The 19306-nt window shown below is 31.8% G+C and overlaps 1 protein-coding gene across 3 annotated transcripts in view; it reads left to right on the top strand.

Moving 5' to 3' along the window:
- The first annotated feature begins 4835 nt into the window (after positions 1-4835).
- The window catches only part of LOC143080856 (hypoxia up-regulated protein 1-like), a 28697-nt gene continuing 14226 nt past the window's right edge, over positions 4836-19306 (top strand). For 2 of the 3 annotated variants that reach the window (XM_076256932.1, XM_076256934.1), the window contains exons 1-12: positions 4836-4977; positions 5918-5981; positions 6624-6688; positions 8050-8081; positions 8966-9044; positions 9794-9948; positions 13399-13475; positions 14998-15126; positions 17042-17146; positions 17438-17510; positions 17934-18120; positions 18575-18709. In XM_076256932.1, coding sequence (XP_076113047.1) covers positions 4837-4977; positions 5918-5981; positions 6624-6688; positions 8050-8081; positions 8966-9044; positions 9794-9948; positions 13399-13475; positions 14998-15126; positions 17042-17146; positions 17438-17510; positions 17934-18120; positions 18575-18709 — 1242 coding nt within the window. In that variant the 5' untranslated portion in view covers position 4836. The remainder of the gene's footprint in view (positions 4978-5917; positions 5982-6623; positions 6689-8049; positions 8082-8965; positions 9045-9793; positions 9949-13398; positions 13476-14997; positions 15127-17041; positions 17147-17437; positions 17511-17933; positions 18121-18574; positions 18710-19306) is intronic. The other variant, XM_076256933.1, reaches the window with a different exon arrangement.

Below are 19306 nucleotides of genomic sequence, written 5' to 3' on the forward strand. Positions count from 1 at the left end.
CCAATGAGACAACTCTTCAAAAGAGACAATATGACACATACATTAACAGCTATAGGTCACCGTACTACCTTCAACAAGGAGTAAAGCTCATACTGCATAGTCAGATATAAAAGGCCCTAAAATGACAAATGGAAAACAATTCAAACGAGAAAATAAAACACACCAACAAACGACAACCACTAAATTAAAGGCTAATAACTTGGGACAGGCACATACATACAAAATGTGGTGGGATAAAATATGTTAGCGAGATCTCAACCTTCACCTAACCTGGGACAGTGGTTTTACAGTACACCATAGAACGATCTATAAAAATCAGTTGAAAAATGCTTCACTCCTCAGATGGAAACAAATAGAAATACATCTAACAAAAACATGCAGAGTGGACGTAACCTGGTACTTGTACATCACAACAACAAAAAGACACTAAGTGCAGATCTGAGAGTACTCGCAGTTACTGCCAGCTAGTCAAAGCCAATAACAATTATTACAAAAAATCACGCATCTAAGACTTCAATATCAATCAGTACACATCCGTACGAAGACCGTACGCGGTAACCTATAGATGTAAATGTCATTTGGTCTTCACATCTTCTTTTTTTTTTTATATTTGGTGGAAAATGAAAATTCATCTTTATATCACCAATTCTTCTTCTTCTTCTTCTTCTTCTTCTTCTTCTTCTTCTTCTTCTTCTTCTTCTTCTTCTTCTTCTTCTTCTTCTTCTTCTTCTTCTTCTTCTTCTTCTTCTTCTTCTTCTTCTTCTTCTTCTTCTTCTTCTTCTTCTTCTTCTTCTTCTTCTTCTTCTTCTTCTTCTTCTTCTTCTTCTTCTTCTTCTTCTTCTTCTTCTTCTTCTTGTATGTCCGTGAAGTTTGTATGATGTATCTATTAAATCTTTGTTCTTTTGTGTTATTCTGATTTATTTACAGAACAATTCTAGCATGATAAATGAAAAGAAACCAACGGAAAATCATTTGAGTTTTTATGTCGTCTTATTTATCAAAGCAAAGCCATCACAGAAACAAAACAAACACACCGTTGAATTGGTAACCTTTTAGAATAAGCTTATTTACATTTTTCAGTATTAGTTGACCCGTCCCTATCTAAATAAACGGCTCTGCAATCAACATCCTCGTAATAAGTTTACACAGGTATACAGAAAAACTTCCAAACTAAATCTTTGTATCAGTGAAAGAATTCAGTCACGGTTTTAAGTAATAGGGCAGGTGGTAACGGTCACGAGTTGAGTATTTTCAACTGATTTTTATAATTATAGTTCTTGTGTTGTACTGTTACACCACTGTTCAAGGTTAGGGGAGGGTTGATCTACCACACACATGTTTAATCCTGCCACATCCTTTAAGTGCCTGTCCCTAGTCAGAAGCCTGTATTTCAATGGTTGTCGTTGCATGGTTCTTGTCTGTCATATTTGTTTTTCGTATTATACCGTTAGTTTTCTATATTAAATTGTAGCATATCTTTATGCCGGGCCCTTTTATACTGTACGGTATGGGATTTTCTCGTTGTTGATGGCCGTACAGTTGCCTGTAATTGCTTACATCCACTTTATTTGAATTATGGAGGAAAGTCCACTCATTTGGCAATCATACCACAACTATTTATTTTTATATAAATGCTTTCAAGGAGAAAATTTATAGCATTAATCATCTCATGACAATGTCAGTAAGTATATAGCTGGCACAACTACCTTTTTTCATTACAATTAGCATTTACCTTGTCGTTTTCAGTTTATTTTGGAATTACGAGCGTAAATGTTTGGTATCTTTCTCCTCTCTCTTAAACAGTTTTTCAATCTTAAAAAAAAACGTTGCATGAATGAAATATATACCACATATAGATTGGAGTTGATTTGTAACATATTCCTTTTCATCTGTGAAACAGATATTCCATAACGGACGACCAACTTGTGATGGCGTCGGAAAAATTTACGAAGAAATGATTTCTTCTTCACCACTCAGAACTCTTGGTAAAAAGCTCCTTGTGAGCATTTATCCTCTATCAAGGACATCATGATAGGAAATTAAAGACCTGGAATATCGTACCAATTGGAAGATGTATACTCCGTATAATATAATCGCTGCTAAGATGTTACATACAAATGGAAAGTTCACAATCGGGAAGCTGAAATATCACTTTTGGCCTTAACTTTTATTTTCAGTCGACTCAAGATTTAAGACAGATTAACTGTATCTTTTGTTTCACTTATCTGAAGTTTGAAAGTAAAGATGCGTTCAACATTGTCATCAAATTTTGAATTATTTAGTTAGAGAATATAGCTTAAATTTTAGTTAAAGGATAATGCTAAATTCTTTTCTTTCTTCCAAAGAAATTCCTGTATGAAGTCTTTTTCAGTAATTTCAAGGTCCAATATTGAACTATGAATATTTTAAGGTAAGACTCAAAATTACATACACTTACAAGTTACAAGTAAATTAAATCACGGTAATAAAATTCGGATCTATCGTGACCCGCTTACTCTTCAAAGTTGTAAACATAGCGAAATTACAGATACTATTTTAATTAAATCTGTATATAGTCATGTTGTCATGCTGACTGATGAAATTTTGTTCGCTCAAATTATACATACGCCAACTTGTACAGGGCATCATTGAATAACTTTGAAAGGGGAACTAGCTACAAGATATATAAAAAGTTCTAAAGTATGTTTTTTTGTGTTCATTCATTATAATGAGTGCGAAATAATAATTCGCCATTAGCATCTAGTATGGTTCAATTTTGTCAAATAAAGCTAAGACACATTGATGAATAATTATTCACTTGCAAGTGAATGATTCGACCTCATTGAATCCGTATTCATGTGAACTTCAATTTAACCCCTTAGCTAGAGATGGATAACAATAAAATTGAGAATGGAAATGGGGAATGTGTCAAAGAGACAACAACCCGACCAAATAAAAAACAACAGCAGAGGGTCACCAACGCATGCATTCTGCGTGTTCGGTTATTTAAAGAAAAAGAATGTCAACATTGAAAGTGAAATAAAGGTAAATCGTTTGATTGACAGATTCGATCCCAGTGGCGGATCTAGAAATTTTTATAAGTGGGGTCCCACTGGCTGCCTAAGAGGGGGCCACTCCCGTCACGCTCCAGTGATTCCCTATTAAATCAACCAATTTTTTTACTCTAAAAAAAGGGGGGCGGCGAGTACCCTGGGTCCCCTCTAAATCCGCCTCTGGATCCACAAAAAAATATTCTTATACCGACAAAAACGATGATTAAAGTACAATTTTAATCTATAATATGAATTTAACAGACATTGAAAATCCCTATTGCACGAGTTGGCTTTCTATTTATATCTATATTTATGTTTATATCGCCCATCTTTTAAAGGTCTTCGATGGTCAACTCGATAGTTAATTAGACGACTTCAAGACTAAAATACACACGAAACGAAGCTACATATTATCGAGCCCATGCCCTGTAGATGTTTTATTTTAGACTTTTTATAATTTTGATAAATGTTTTACGTGGTTAAACATCAAATATAAGAATTTGAGTCAAATTTGTGTACACGAATTTTACAGCCAGTGCCCCTTAAACAACATGAAATCACCTGATATCACAAACCAGATGAGATATGATGTTCTTAACTTATTGAGTTCCATAAATATATCATCCAGAACTAGAAATTAAAGAAACAAAATACATCATGAGTCATGGTACCAGTCCGCCTCATTTTTAGACGTATACCTCGAATTTGAAAATAAGTGGTCATTGTAGTACCAGAATCTGTGAAATACGAGACGATTATAATTTTGAAATCCTTACCAGTAATATACAACATCACCTGTATATGAGATATACAATCAAAACTCATACGATATTCAAGAGATTTTAGCTGCCTGCAACGTCACCAGTGTCGGAGTAGAAAGTTGATGTACTAGTGTAATGTCAAAGAACGTATCGTCCTTTTAAAAAAAAGTTCATCTGATGGTCTTGAAGTATAGCATAGGTACTGATGTTTTTTTTGGGTCATATTGATAACATGTTGTCACGACTGTATTTATTTGACTTTTTATATCCTAAACCTTTACTGTGATAATATAGATTTGGCGTGGCTTGGTATTTACATACACCTCACCATTATGTTATTGTGCTATATGACATTTTGTTTTTCTTTGTTGGAATAGTTGTCTGTTTTTGTAGTGATCATAAGATTATCACACAACTACTGTACCCTATTTTTTACAATTTAACCTATAATGTGATTGTCTGATTGTTTTGCTCACACCTAATTGTTGATATGATGGAATTTCTATAAGACTGTCATTCCTCAGAGAGTGTCGTACAACATGGCAAGCGAGAAGTTTAGCTATCTACTACAAAACCAGGTTAACTTAGAATCCACAATGTTCTACATGTGACTGAATGTCAGCTGTACCAAGTCAGGAATAGGACAGTCGTTTTCCATTCGTTTGATGTGTTTGGGATTTTGATTTTGCTATTTGGTAAAGGACTTTCTGTTTTTTATTTTCCCTTGAGTGTGGTATTTTTGCCACTATTTTACTTTTTCGGCAGATGCGATATATAACCGGGACAAAGGTATTTATATCATGTCAGTAACCTGAGATTACTAAATAACACATATAGTTATAGTAATCTCAGCAGTAACGAAATACTGAGCTGATATCAATGTCTTTGGAAGCTCATTAGGACAATCCTTTTTATTAACAAAAAAAAAAAAAAACTGTCGTGACCTTGAACTTATGCGAAAGGTCCATTTCACTTTGTTAATGGTTCGCATTCAGTTCACGGTCAGACCGTTTTAGGAACGTATTTAGACACCCCGGAAGTTTATGTGTATTAACTTTCTGCGCATTTTCGGCGTTTTAATTTCTCCAATCGCGTGTCGCCAGGTCGCCGGTCCACATAAATTTCTTGTATTCAAACACAACTCTTTGAAAGAAGCATTGCAAAAGATTAAAGAAAAAGGATTGGTAAGGTTTATTTACTTATTTATAATTCTTGAAAAAATTAATGTAGTTCATTCCTATCAAAAGATAATTCAGTAAGCAAAAACACGTGTGATCAGCTGTTCAGTGAAGTTATAATAGTCAACAGACACCTTACTTTTATCTAGTCCAAATTCTTGTTACGTCTTGGAAGGTTGTATTTAACTTTTGGTGTGATGCCTTCTTCAGTCCCTGTGAATAAGGGAGGTGAACGTGTAGCCTGTACGGCTGTAGTGTAGGACGAGAACGCGTTTTGCATGACGTGAACAGACTCATACTGTGTTCTTGATGATGGCATGTATGATTTAAGACAAAAGATCACTTTTTCTGGATTATGCAACACTTAAAAGAGACTTCGCAACACTTAGAAGAGACTTCGCAACGCTTAGTATTTTCCTATGTGATGTTTATTTTTTATATGAGAATGTACATGTAACACACTGACTGCTACGTATACTCTCCCAACAAGACCACTGTATCGGCTCCGTTTCACACCCAAAACTCTTCGGCACCCTTCACGTTCACATCCTACAAGTTCCCTCCTTGGGTCTGTTCACACTATTTTTATTCAAATACTGGTTAAATCAGATGAAGTATTGTCATGATTGTAGATGTATATATCAACATATTTATATTTTCATGAATAAAGGAAGTTGATAAATAGTTTTCAAAATGCTTAAACTTAATTAATACATATATTTACACTTTATTTAGAAATTCATGATTGTCATTGTAAATATGCTGAAACTTCAAATAAAGATGGAGAGTGTTAAATTGAAATGAAATTCATTCGTAAATGATTATATGACACTGTAATTAATTACTTCCTTAATGTTGGAAAACCCATAGTGCTATCATCAGTAAAATGGTAATTTATGTGTCCACACGAAAATTGTTTATATATATATATTTTGATATATTTCAGAATAAAATGGTGCTAAAGCTATTGATAGCTGTGTCACTGTTGCTATGTATTGCATCATTTACAGGTAACTTATTATTACAAAACAATAAGTATGTTTAAGAATTAATAAGAAAAGACTGAATTGTCACAATTAAGCAATAACTAATTTTGCTAGGCTAAAATCCATAAAAAGATTTCAGTTATTCTGAATGATCTAAATTTTGAACGTTTTTTCAATGACCTTAAAAATGAAAAGTATATATTAAGGATCTATCATATTTTTTTAAAGTTGTTAAAAGAACTATTGAAGATATAAAAAGTAATGGTGGGGACCTTTTTCATGAACTGATGAGGTTGTAAGGTAATGTAAGGGTTTAACATATACAAATAAGATTTTAACAGTGTGGTTATGGCTGTTGAACTATGTACTCAAATAAAATTGAGGCCTTATCTCATGAATAGTGAGCATTTTTCCCTTTCATCATATCATTTCAGTGGTGTTTGTAATCTTAATACAAAATATGTTGTCACTTATAATAAACTCGGGACGTAAAGGCAACTATCCATCATCATCTGTAGGAATAAAAACTAAATTTATAAACTATATGTACAGTAAATAAAATTAAGTTGACTGACTTACTCAAATAAACATTTAATAAAGAATATGGCATTGACATAATTGAAATGCATGGATGTACATTGGTGTAATGTCTTATTTTGTTTTCAGAGGGATTTAATGCTTTGATGTCCATAGATTTAGGCAGTGAATATATGAAAATAGCCATTGTGAAGGTAAAGTGATCTTAAAATACTTTTTTTTGAGGGCTATAGTAACCAAAAGTGATTATTTCCTTGATAAATTTTTCTTACATTATCGACATTGTGTGAAAATTTTACTTTCAGCGTTAAAACACCTTTGAATGCTGTATCTCTCTCAAAAAAAAATTTAGTTTTATTATGCTTCAATACTTTTCTAAACTTGCTGCAATGATTCTTATCATCTTACATGTGTATATAAGCATAGTTTTCTGGAGGTAATATTTGGTCTAGTAATTAAATAGCCTTTACTTCATACAACAGTGTATGATTTACTATAACTGATATGGTAATGATGTCTTTTTTAGTTTAATCAAACAACTTTTATCACATAAAAAAAATGTCAAGAGATGATTGATCATCTAAGAAATTTAACACCTGTACTGGTTTAAGGTTCATCATAACAAATGGACAAATATGGCCATATTTTCACCTCAAAAACTACTCTGTGTACAGACTTACCTGTGCTGTTTGGAAAGTTTTAATGCCTAGATATATAAAAGTTAAATGCATTTTGTGTTAAAGAAAAATAAAATCTTTTTTGGTTTTTGCTGGGCATTTTTTTTCCTTTCTGCAGAAGGTGTAAAAATAAACAAACACCTGAATTACTTTGATACTGTCCACTCACTGACTCAGATGAACTCTTTAACTCACCTGTAGTTGTGAAGATACCTCTTGTCCATGTCAATTAAGGACATTCAAAACTATACAAACCGGTTTTTTACCTGAGGGAGCATCTCATAGTTGTACCACAACTTAGTTAATTTTCAAACCTTTTGCATGAAGGAAAAAAAATGCCCATCAAAATCCAAAAGAGATTTGATCTTTCTGAAACACAAAATGTATTTAACTTTATTATATCTAGTGGATGCCAGGCATTAAAACTTTTCCAACTTCACAGGTAAGTCTGTACTCAGAGTAATTTTTGGCATGTAAATATAGCCATATTTGTCCGTTTGTTATGATGAACCTTAAATTATGTAATAAATTGTATTGATCCCAATTGATAAAACAAACAAAAAGATGTAAGCAAATATGGCTTGTATTGCTCTACATTACAACATGTACAAGTTGTTAAATATATTTTTGGATTTAATTATAGATAAATGGAGATTAACCTGTTGATTTAGAAGATTGCTATATTTGTATCCGATGCAATGTTTGGTAGAATCAAAGAAAGGAAAAAATGCACTAAGGGCTAAAACGAGTCCATGCACAGCAAAAAACACAAAAAGCAAAGAAACAGCTTGTTTATTGCTTTTATCCATCTAAATTTTCATCTTTATCTCATGTGCTAATTGATTTTTGTATTTAAATAATTATCTTTTTCTCTGCAGCCTGGAGTTCCTATGGAAATAGTTTTGAATGAGTAAGTTGTAGTGTGTTTATATATATAATATAGATACATTGTACTTTTAAAAGTCATATGAAACCTCAAATGAAAAAAAAGTATGCATATGTTTTTTATAACTCAATAGATAGTTTTCATTATACAACTTATGTACACATACTTTTTTCTGAGGAAAATTCTTTAATTTTTCCACATTTAGAAGAAGTTTACTGATTTTTAATTGCTTGCTGGACATATTTTCCGTATTCATAGTGACCTGAGCGTAACCCACCTCGTAAAAATCCGACGATCGCAATACTTATGGATCTGTCATTAAAATAAACAATTATCTGATTGTACATGTTAAACAGGTGCTCAATACCCATGCTTTTTGTTATTTATTTACTATAAGGTGGCAATCGGTAAACTTCGGCTTCAAAACTCGGCATTTAATGAGCAGCCATATTTGTTAAATCATAATAGACAGAGAGAAAAAAAAATGACGATTATACAATATATTTGCGTAAAAAATGATAAAATTGTGCAGAGGTCTACGTTTATGATATATACATGCATTGGTTCAAGAATTTGATAAACTTTATTTTTCACCACTCACTCGTTTCTTATGACATTAAAATCTTCAACATATACATAAAGTTGTTTTTCAAAAATATAAAAATTATATTCTTTTGATGAAAATCTTTACCTGAAAATATGCTCAATTGTCTTTCTGGATTTAACACAGGGAATTTAAAGGAAAACTATTTACAGACATATTTTGCTTTTATTGGACTTTTAATGTTGTCTGTTGCAGAAAACAAGTTTTGTATCATTGAGTATTTATTTTATAGAGGAATGACATATTTACCGTTGTCATGTTTGTAGTGGTAGTTTAATGAAACAGTATTATTTTTTTTACCCAGGGAATCTGACAGGAAAACCTCAACAATAGTAGCACTAAGAAATGGGGAAAGATTTTATGGAAAGGAGGCAGAGAATACTGTAAGTTCCTTGTAACATTGACAGAAAAATACCAAATTGATTATTTTAACATAACTACGGAAATGATTCAAGTTCAACAAAGTTTGAATTTTACAGTCCAATCAGGATCTCTTATGCATACAAAGTATTATTTGTAGACAAATCTTAAGCTGAAGCAAGTTATTTTCATTCCTATGAGGTAGTACTGGTTTGTCATAATGAAAATTTAAGGATTGACTTTTCAATTCCTTTTAGTTTACATCATCAGAAGATATTTACCATCACAAACATAAAAAATATCAGTATTTCAATGTTTGATTCAGACCCACATGTCAAATGTTAACATGTAATAAAGGACATTAGAGACTGTTGATAACTTGGGATGAGAAGACATCGCCTACACATTCTATGCTTATACCTTAAGTTTTAAACAGCTGTTATGCTTTGGTGATTATTGAAAGAATGAAAAAATGTACAAGATTTATTTATATTACCACATGTTTCTGGCTGGACCTGTTTTCTGAAATTAAAATGACTAAGTGAAAGTTTTTAATCAAATAATTTTGATAACCATGTTATTTTTTAGGCTGTTAAGTTTCCACGGAAAGCTTTCTGGTACTTGACCAATATAGTAGACAGAAAGTTTGATAGTGCTGATGTAAAGCTTTATTTTTTTCAGGCTGTTAAGTTTCCACAGAAACCTTTCTGATACTTTACCAATATAGTAAGCAGAATGTTAAGTGTGCTAATGTAAAGCTTTATTTTTTCAGGCTGTCAAGTTTCCCAGGAAAGCTTTCTGGTACTTAACCAATATAATAGGCAGGAAGTTTGAAAGTGCTGATGTAAAGCTTTACAAAGAAAGGTTTCCTTATTATGATTTAGTCAAAGATGAAGAGAGAGGAACAGTTCTCTTTAAAATTGATGAGTGAGTTATTAGACTTATATTTATATGATAGATTTACTTTTCTTCATCCCCAATGCATTCATTTATGTCTATTAGTTTACAGTTGTGATAAACAAGCAGCAGAAACAACCATTTATTATTTAATCAGTAGCATGAAATACACAAAAAATAAATTAGTAATTATTTAGTTTTCTCCCTTATGTTTGCTATTGTTGTTCTCGGATTGGTGTCAATTTTCTACAGAGAAAACAAGTATTTTTGTAGCTTAAAAAGCATAATCTTAATTAATTGTAAAATCCCCCAACTTTGTCCTACCCTTTAGTCTAGAGCATTAAGATTTTAATAGGTGACATTTTTAATATTTTGTGCTGGTCTGGTTGTCTTTCTCTTTCATACTTACACAGTGAGTTTTGTAGTGTGTAGTAACACAGTTGGTCAATCATAAGGCACTGGTGACATCAAACATAAACATGGAAACCCAATATTACATGGATAACAAGGTGAAAAGAGTTTAGATGAATGTTAAAGGGAAAATTCACGATTTTTTACTTATGGTTTAAATATGTTCATTATGACATAATATATATATTCACAAAGTTTTATCGCTATATGTGCAGTAATAAAGGAGAAATTCAATAATTAATGAAAAAATATCAACTACTTCCTGTAGGTCGTGACGTTTTCTCCTGATTTTTGCATGCCAGGATTTAAAATACAATCATTAAAAGTCTTGGTTTTTAATCATATTTTAACGTAATCGTAAGCGCGCCGATGACTTATGCTTTATCTAATAACCATCCGATAATAAGAAGATAAAACGCACAGACGTTCAATTGTACTCATTCGTGAGATAAATTATCTATGTTAAACGTATATATTCGAATTATTTTTGTAGACAACACAAAAAGTTATAAATTTATTTTTAATAAATGCATTTTCGGACTGATAAGGTGAACAAATGAAAGTACAATAATCTGTAAAGACAATATGTTGGTGTACTATTATTGACCTTTTACTATCTCTGCTATGGCTAGGTTTATACGATGTGTGTATTCACGGTTCTGTGGCAATACTCGTAGATGGCTTGTTGAAAGGTAAATTGTTATTTGCACTTCGGTATTTAACCACGCCTCTAGGGCACACCTTGCCAGGTGTGACTGTCTATTCGGATCAGTGGTAGCATTTAATACACACATTAAAAATACATATTCAAGTTGGTGACAAAAAAAAATTGGTCGCCGTGGAATTATTTAATTATATTTGGTGCTATTATTTATTTGAATTCAAACAAGTTAATTTACTAAGAAATACACAATTTTCGGTTAAAGACGGGAAACTTAATTTTATATGTCAGAATGAAATGATATACAAGTCTTGTCCTTGATTTATGTCTCATAAAAAGGAGGACTTAGAAATTAGAAATAGCTTTACTAAATCATTTTTATTTGTCTTTATTAGGCGAAAAAATGTACGAGAACACTTACATTTAGACTTTTGAAAGCCATGTATTAATTAATATATGAAACTATCTGAAGATAACTCTACCGAAGCGGAATATAATATGTACGAATAAAGAAAAAAATATTTTTGTAATGGAATCGAAAAATTACGAATAGATATTCTTTTCAAGTGTGATAAACGTCAACCAAATTTATTCATAATGGGGAACGTCCTTATTAAAATCTGAGACAACTATGATAATCGTCGTCTCCCAACGTATATATATACTTAAATAACTATTTGATCAACGATGTTTAAAATTAAAAGACAACGAATTTAATGTTATCTTTCCCTATTTTTGAATGTTATTATAAGTCTGTTCAACTTGCAAGAATACCCCTAAAGCGGACAAATATCCGACAAGCAGTTTATTCTTTAAATTGCTGTCATTGAATATCAAGAAAGAAAATAAATCCCGAAATTGATACTCAATAGTTTTCCTAGAAAATATTCACATTCCTTGGGGATTATTAGTGTACGTCCAGTTGCATATATTTTACATGAATGTTGGAACAATTGTGATGATGACGAATTTCGTCCTTTATTCAAGAACAATTTAATTGATATATAAATCTGTGAGTTTACTATGTTCTTAACTTCGATGAACCAAAGCAAGTTATAAATTGACCTGTATTTAAATCAAATTGTTTCTTTTTTTTCTTCTTCTTCTTTTGGTATACAATAGTCTATCGAATTCGTTGATTACATACTGTTGGCATACATGGACTAGTCTATTTACAAAACTTTTACCACAATTTACACAAAATGTATGTTTCTTTTTTATGTTCAATGTATACATGTATACATATTTTAAATTGCGCTACTGACTATAGTTCCGTAACTTTCTACCAGGCGTATGTATACACGAATCGTCGACAAGTGCGCACATTTTTTTTAGATCAATAATTCTGGTATGTTCCAATCTGTCCTAAACTATTGACAACGAGTATATATTACATTTTCCCAAATTAACCCTTGGAAAAATATGTAAATAGATTTGTATTTCTTCAATTATTTTTTTTTGTATTATTTTTTTTTTATAAATAATATTCTTTACACCAGAAATGTTATTTATAAACAAGCGTATGAGTTCAGTAATGACTAGTATATTATATCACTTTCGGACACGCAAGACAAAAATGTATATTATACATGCACCTGATAGTTCAAAATGGAAAGTTATAAGTAACGGTCGTGTACACTGATCAATACCTACAGAAGTGAAACGATGCATGAACTTGCAAGCCCGCCGGACAGGAAATCGATTGAATACCTGGACGTGTCACCTTACACCCCTTCCAATATCTTTAGGAGTAATACCTTTAGCCATGCTGGTGATCAGATAAGGGAAGATCCGAATTTTTTTAAATAAAGTTTATTACTTGAAAAGAATTATGAACGAATTAGATTTTCGAAAACAATTTCCACGGAACACTTATTTATCATTTTATGATTTGAACTTTGACTTTTTAACTAATTACAATATTATCAGTTTAAAAATAACAGACTATATGGTTATTTAAAAATATAAGACCATTTTCCGTATCAAGTTAGTCAGTCAGATAAAACAACCGTACGATTGACAAGATATCGACACGCAATTACGACTACATCGTTTACTGTAGTTTTGTTCCTTTGTGGTTTCTTGACATATCGGGATTTTTCATCGGAGAAGGTGACAAGATGGCGGAGAGTAGAGAACTGATACTCAAAATTTAAAATCGATGGTGATCTCTTATTTAGCGGAATAAAACTTTAATATCTATAAATTTGAGCATTTTTATACAGAATGGACATAATATCAATTTTTGATTTTTTTGCGAAGTTTCCCTTTAACATGTAAAAACGTACTGTGACATATTTTAATAAATCCTGTTGAAACATTTAAAACAAGTTTTCAGCTTTTATCTACACTTTCAGAAAACAAATATTTCAATTACACTAAATAAATTGTTTTGTATTATTCTTTAGTGAGACTTTCTACAGTCCAGAAGAACTAATAGCAATGCTTTTAGAAAAAGCAAGAGAATATGCAGAAACGTTTACAGGTATGAAATTGTTTTTGTATTCCAGCCACCACATGTATAAATTTATGTCAATCATTTAGTCATTCTAATTTATCATCTCAGTTGTGTAGGTGTTTTCTACCAAGCTGTGTAAATGATGTTTTTGTAGTTAGTTTTTTGAAATAAGCAACATATTAATCTTGCAATGAGTGTTGGCATCAATTTTTGTAATATTTTTAGCTCACCTTATGGGCCAAGTGAGCTTTTCTCATCACTTGGTGTCCGTTGTCCGTCGTCTCCGTCGTCGTTAACTTTTACAAAAATCTTCTCCTCTGAAACTTCTGGGTCAAATTTAACCAAACTTGGCCACAATCATCATTGGGGTATCTAGTTTAAAAAATGTGTCGGGTGACCCGGCCAACCAACCAAGATGACCGTCATGGCTAAAAATAGAACATAGGTGTAAAATGTAGATTTTGTCTTTATCTCTGAAACCAAAGCATTTAGAACAAATCTGACATGGAGTAAAATTGTTTATCAGGTCAAGATCTATCTGCACTGAAATTTTTAGATGAATCGGACAACCCATTGTTGGGTTGCTGCCCCAGAATTGGTAATTTTAAGGAAATTTTGATGTTTTTTTGTTATTATCTTCAATATTATTATAGATAAAGATAAACTGTAAACAGCAATAATGTTAAGCAAGGTAAGATCTACAGAAAAGTCAACATGAGCAAAATGGTCAGTTGACACCTTCAAGAGTTATTGCCCTTTAAAGTCAATTTTTGTTATCTTGTACAAAAATCTTCTTCTCTGAAACTACTAAGACAAATTTAACCAAAGTTGTCCACAATCATCTATAGGGTATCTAGTTTAAAAAATGTGTCCGATGACCCTGCCTGTGAACTAAGATGGCCGACATGGCTAAAAATAGTACATAGGGTAAAATGCAGTTTTTGGCTTAAATCTCAGAAACCAAAGCATTTAAAGCAAATCTGCTGAGGTTAAATTTGTTCATTAGGTCAAAGTCTATCTGCCCTGAAATTTTCAGACCAATCAGGCAACTTGTTTATAGATGGAGATAAACTGTAAACAGCAATAATGTACAGCAAAGTAAGACCTACAAATAAGTCAACATGATCAAAATGGTCAATTAACCCTTTAAGGAGTTATTGCCCTTTATAGTAAATTTTTAATAATTTTCATAAATTTCATAAATTTTGTTAAGAAAACTGGTTTATGATATGCACATAGACCAAGGTGAGCGACACAGGCTCTTTAGAGCCTCTAGTTAAAGTACTTAGGAATAGACTGCTGCAAACTACAACAGAAATGTATCCATGTTGTTTTAAAGATTGAAATGACCAGTTAAAGATCGTTGACAACATAATTACAAACATTTTGAAATTTAAGTTGATCATGAAGTCTGAAGTTATAACTGGAAAATATGAAAATATAACAAAAATGGGATTTAGGATTAAAACAATGACTTTATTATGCCAGGAAATCAAAATTTGAATTGATAAGTGTAAATGAATTAATAAAGGTGTTGATTTTTTTGCAGATCAGTCTATAAAAGACTGTGTTATAACAGTGCCTGCCTATTTTACTCAGGCTGAGAGGAAAGGGATCCTATCAGCTGCTGAACTCATTGATTTGAATGTATTACAACTTATAAGTGACAATGCTGCAGGTCAGTCATAATCATTCATTATAATGTTGTTCATAATGTTATCATCCTTAATCTTATTCATTCCAATATGACGAGCTTCTTTCACTTTCACCCATGCTCGATATCCAATAAAATTTGTTTGCACATGCCTATATTGACTACTGCACAAAAATTCATTTTTGTCGAGCCTGCAACTTTTGTTGCAGAAAGCTCGACATAGGGATAGTGATCCGGCTACGGCGGCGGTGTTGGCTCACTTCTTAAAAGCTTTATATTTTAGAAGGTGGAAGACCTGGATGCTTCATACTTTGTATATAGATGCTTCATGTTACAAAGTTTCCGTCAGTCACATGTCCAATGTCCTTGACCTCATTTTCATGGTTCAGTGACCACTTGAAAAAAAAGTTCAGATTTTTTGTAATGTTGAATTCTCTCTTATTATAAGTAATAGGATAACTATATTTGATATGTGCGTACCTTGAAAGGTCCTCATGTCTGTCAGACAGTTTTCACTTGACCTCGACCTCATTTCATGGATCAGTGAACAAGGTTAAGTTTTGGTGGTCAAGTCCATATCTCAGATACTACAAGCAATAGGGCTAGTATATTCGGTGTATGGAAGGACTGTAAGGTGTACATGTCCAGCTGGCAGGTGTCATCTGACCTTGACCTCATTTTCATGGTTCAGTGGTTATAGTTAAATTTTTGTGTTTTCGTCTGTTTTTCTCATACTATATGCAATAGGTCTACTATATTTGTTGCATGGAATGATTGTAAGGTGTACCTATCTAGTGGGCAGATGTCATGTGACCTTGACCTCATTTTCATGGTTCAGTGGTCAAAGTTAAATTTTTGAGTTTTGGTCTTTTTATCTAATACTATATGCCATAGGTCATCTATATTTGGTATATGAAAATATTTTATGATCTTTATGTCAGTCGCGCAGGTTTTATTTGACTGTGACCTCATTTTCACGGTTCATTGCACAGTGTTAAGTTTTTGTGTTTTGATCTATTTTTCTTAAACTATAAGTAATAGGTCAACTATATATGTTGTATAGAAACATTGTTAGCTGTACATGTCTGCCTGGCATGGTTCATCTGACCTTGACCTCATTTTCAAGGTTCATTGGTCTTTGTTTAGTTATCTTGGTTAATGTTAAGTTTATGTGACAGTTGTATTAAAGCTTAGCTTTATACTTAAGGCTATCAACATAATATCAATGATTAGTATAGAAGGCGAGACATTTCAGCGTGTGCACTCTTGTTGAGAATAGATAGAAAGAATTAAAAATCAATTGCTGATAAAAAAATTGAAGCAAATAGATACACACATGCTGTGCCATCAGTTAAAACTTTTCTTCTAATAATAAAATTAAAAATATATTGAACCTTTATAGTGATGAAGTACACTTACTAAAATCAAATTTCACTATATTTACGTCAGGATCAAAAGAACTAACAAAACTTCACAGTACCGCAGTATCACATAGTTCACTTGATTTTGATCTGTTTATATGGTGACACTAGAATATTTTAATTTAAGAATTGAATGCTTCTTTTTGTAAATTCATTTGGGCATAAAAAACGTTGACTGAAGTACATTTTGTTTGAAGGGCATCATTCTAAAGATATATGCACGGTCAATACTTTTTCAACCCTATAAAATTACTAAAAGAAGCATTTAATACTTATAACTTCTTTTTTTTTGCTATGATCATGAAAACATGATTATATCAAGTTTTCCTTTTATTTACCCGTGTACTTTGATGTGGAAATGTGTGTCATCATGAATTCTAGAATTCATTTCGAAATGAATGTTAATTTCATAATGACTTCAGATTGATGTCTTATAATTTGCACATTCAGAGTTATTTGTAGTTACATGAAATATTCTTTAATTGATTTTTTAATAATTTAATTTGTTTCTGTTTTAGTGGCATTAAACTATGGTGTATTCAGGAGGAAAGAATTCAATGGAACAGTACAATATTACATGTTTTATGATATGGGAGCCACCAGTACTACTGCTACTATAGTTGGTATGTATTTCATATAGAGTTCAATGTTTTTTATGGGGGATGAAAATATATATTCTATTTTTAAGTTCATGGTAATTATCCTACATGTATATGAGCCATATGATATGGTTAAGCATTTAATTTGCGTGCACTGATATTAAAAGAGCTTAAAGGTTAACTTCAATGACATTTTTTCTGACAGGGAACATGATCAATGGTTACTTATTTTTTGCTTGTTATTTTCTTTAGAACTTCTTTTGATTTAAAAAATGCCAAAACTTTGTTTCAAGGAAAAGTATGTTTTTCTTACAGGATACCAAGTTACAAAAGTGAAAGAGGGAACCCGATTGGAAACAAATCCACAGCTGATTATCAAAGGAGTAGGGTAAGTTATCATAACTCAAATTTGATTGTACCATTAATATGAACCATCACCAGTTGCTGTTAAAATGTGTTATCCTATATTTAATATGCTACCAATTCTACACCTAGAGAGAGTCAAGACAAGTCAGCTTGTACACTCTTGTATTAAAACAAGGTATCTGTTAATTGGCTTATAATTCATTTATTTGGTAAACACAGATTTAAAATTGTCTCCCTTTAAAGGCGTAAAACAGGAATATCAAAATAAATGTAATCAATATTGAATAAACTTTCCAGTATTGTTCTTTTACAAGCTTGTATTAATATTTTATCATTGAGCTGAATTTTAAATGCTTCTTCATTGTTTAAATATCTTTCACTCCCCCTTTTCTGTGATTTTAGGTTAGACAGGTTTTAATATCTTTATCTCCTTTTGTGATTTTAGATTTGACAGAGGACTTGGAGGCACAGAAATAACATTGAGATTAAGGAAACATCTGGCCCAGATATTTAATGAACAGAAAAAGACCAAAACAGATGTATTCACCAACGAGAGATCAATGGGAAAATTGTTTAAAGAAGCTGAGAAGTTAAAGAAAGTTTTAAGTGCAAACAATGCACATTTTGCCCAGGTTTGTTTGATATTTTCTATTGTATTTCCAGAACTATTGTTGATTGAAATGTCATGGCATGGTACTATTATCTTAAGACACATGTGTTTCCATGTGATAATGGTAATTGTACCGGTAAGTTTTCCTGAAAAATTTATCAGTTATCTTTGTTACTAGAAGAGATGGGGAAATAATGATATAACATATAACAATAATGGACTAATTTATAAATATTGTTGTATATTTGAAAACTCTCTGTTTTTGAGGACACCGGGACTGTGTGATGTTATTTATGAAAAATGAGAGTCTAATTTCTGTTCTATCGTAGGGTTAATATTAGCAATATTTAGGTATTGTTTTTTGCATTTGTAAACAAACATTTTATATAACAGCTACTTTACGAAGGTGTTTAGTTGATCCTTAAATAAGAAAGTATTCATTTTATTGTTTCAAAGAAATGTACTTTGCTTTATAGGTTGAAGGCTTACTGGAAGAAATAGACTTCAAAACAAAAGTGACCAGAGATGAACTAGAAGAATTGTCCAAAGATTTATTTGAGAAAGTGACAAAACCAATTGAAGAAGCTCTTAAAGTTTCACAAATAACCCTGGTAAGTTTACACCTTGTATGAAAAATAGACAGGTTGTAATGGGTAACAATTCTATCTTTTCTTTTGAATTTGGCATTCTAAATGTTAACATACTTGCATTGGCAGATCCATGGGGAGTGGGGGTTCCGGGGATTAGAACCCCCCTTTTTTTTAATGGGGACATATTGTTAGAACCCCCCTTTGTCCTGGGTTGGGGACCCCCCTGTTTAAAATGACTGGACCAGCCCCTGACTTGTGTACAAAAAGTAGTTTATGAAAGATAAAATTTTATAAAAAATCAATAAATCAAGTTTTAATGCTGGAACATTTTCTATTTATTATTATGAATAATCATGAGAAAAGATGTTATATATTTTATTTATCCAGAAGTTGAGTTCGATGATAGTATCTACCATTGCTACATTGTAATTTTATTCTGGAACAGTAATTCAGAAGTGCTTCAAGTGTCATGAATTTAAAATAAAATTCCTGATCATTGCACATCCTGGTACACTTAAGAAGATAAGATAAGTAAAATTAGGAAAACAAATATATAGTAATGGTCAGAAGTACTGTATAAAAAGTAAAGGGTTATACAAATATACAAAATCAAATTCT

Source organism: Mytilus galloprovincialis, chromosome 6, assembly GCF_965363235.1.
Source record: "Mytilus galloprovincialis chromosome 6, xbMytGall1.hap1.1, whole genome shotgun sequence".
Classification (NCBI taxonomy): Eukaryota; Metazoa; Mollusca; class Bivalvia; order Mytilida; family Mytilidae; genus Mytilus; species Mytilus galloprovincialis.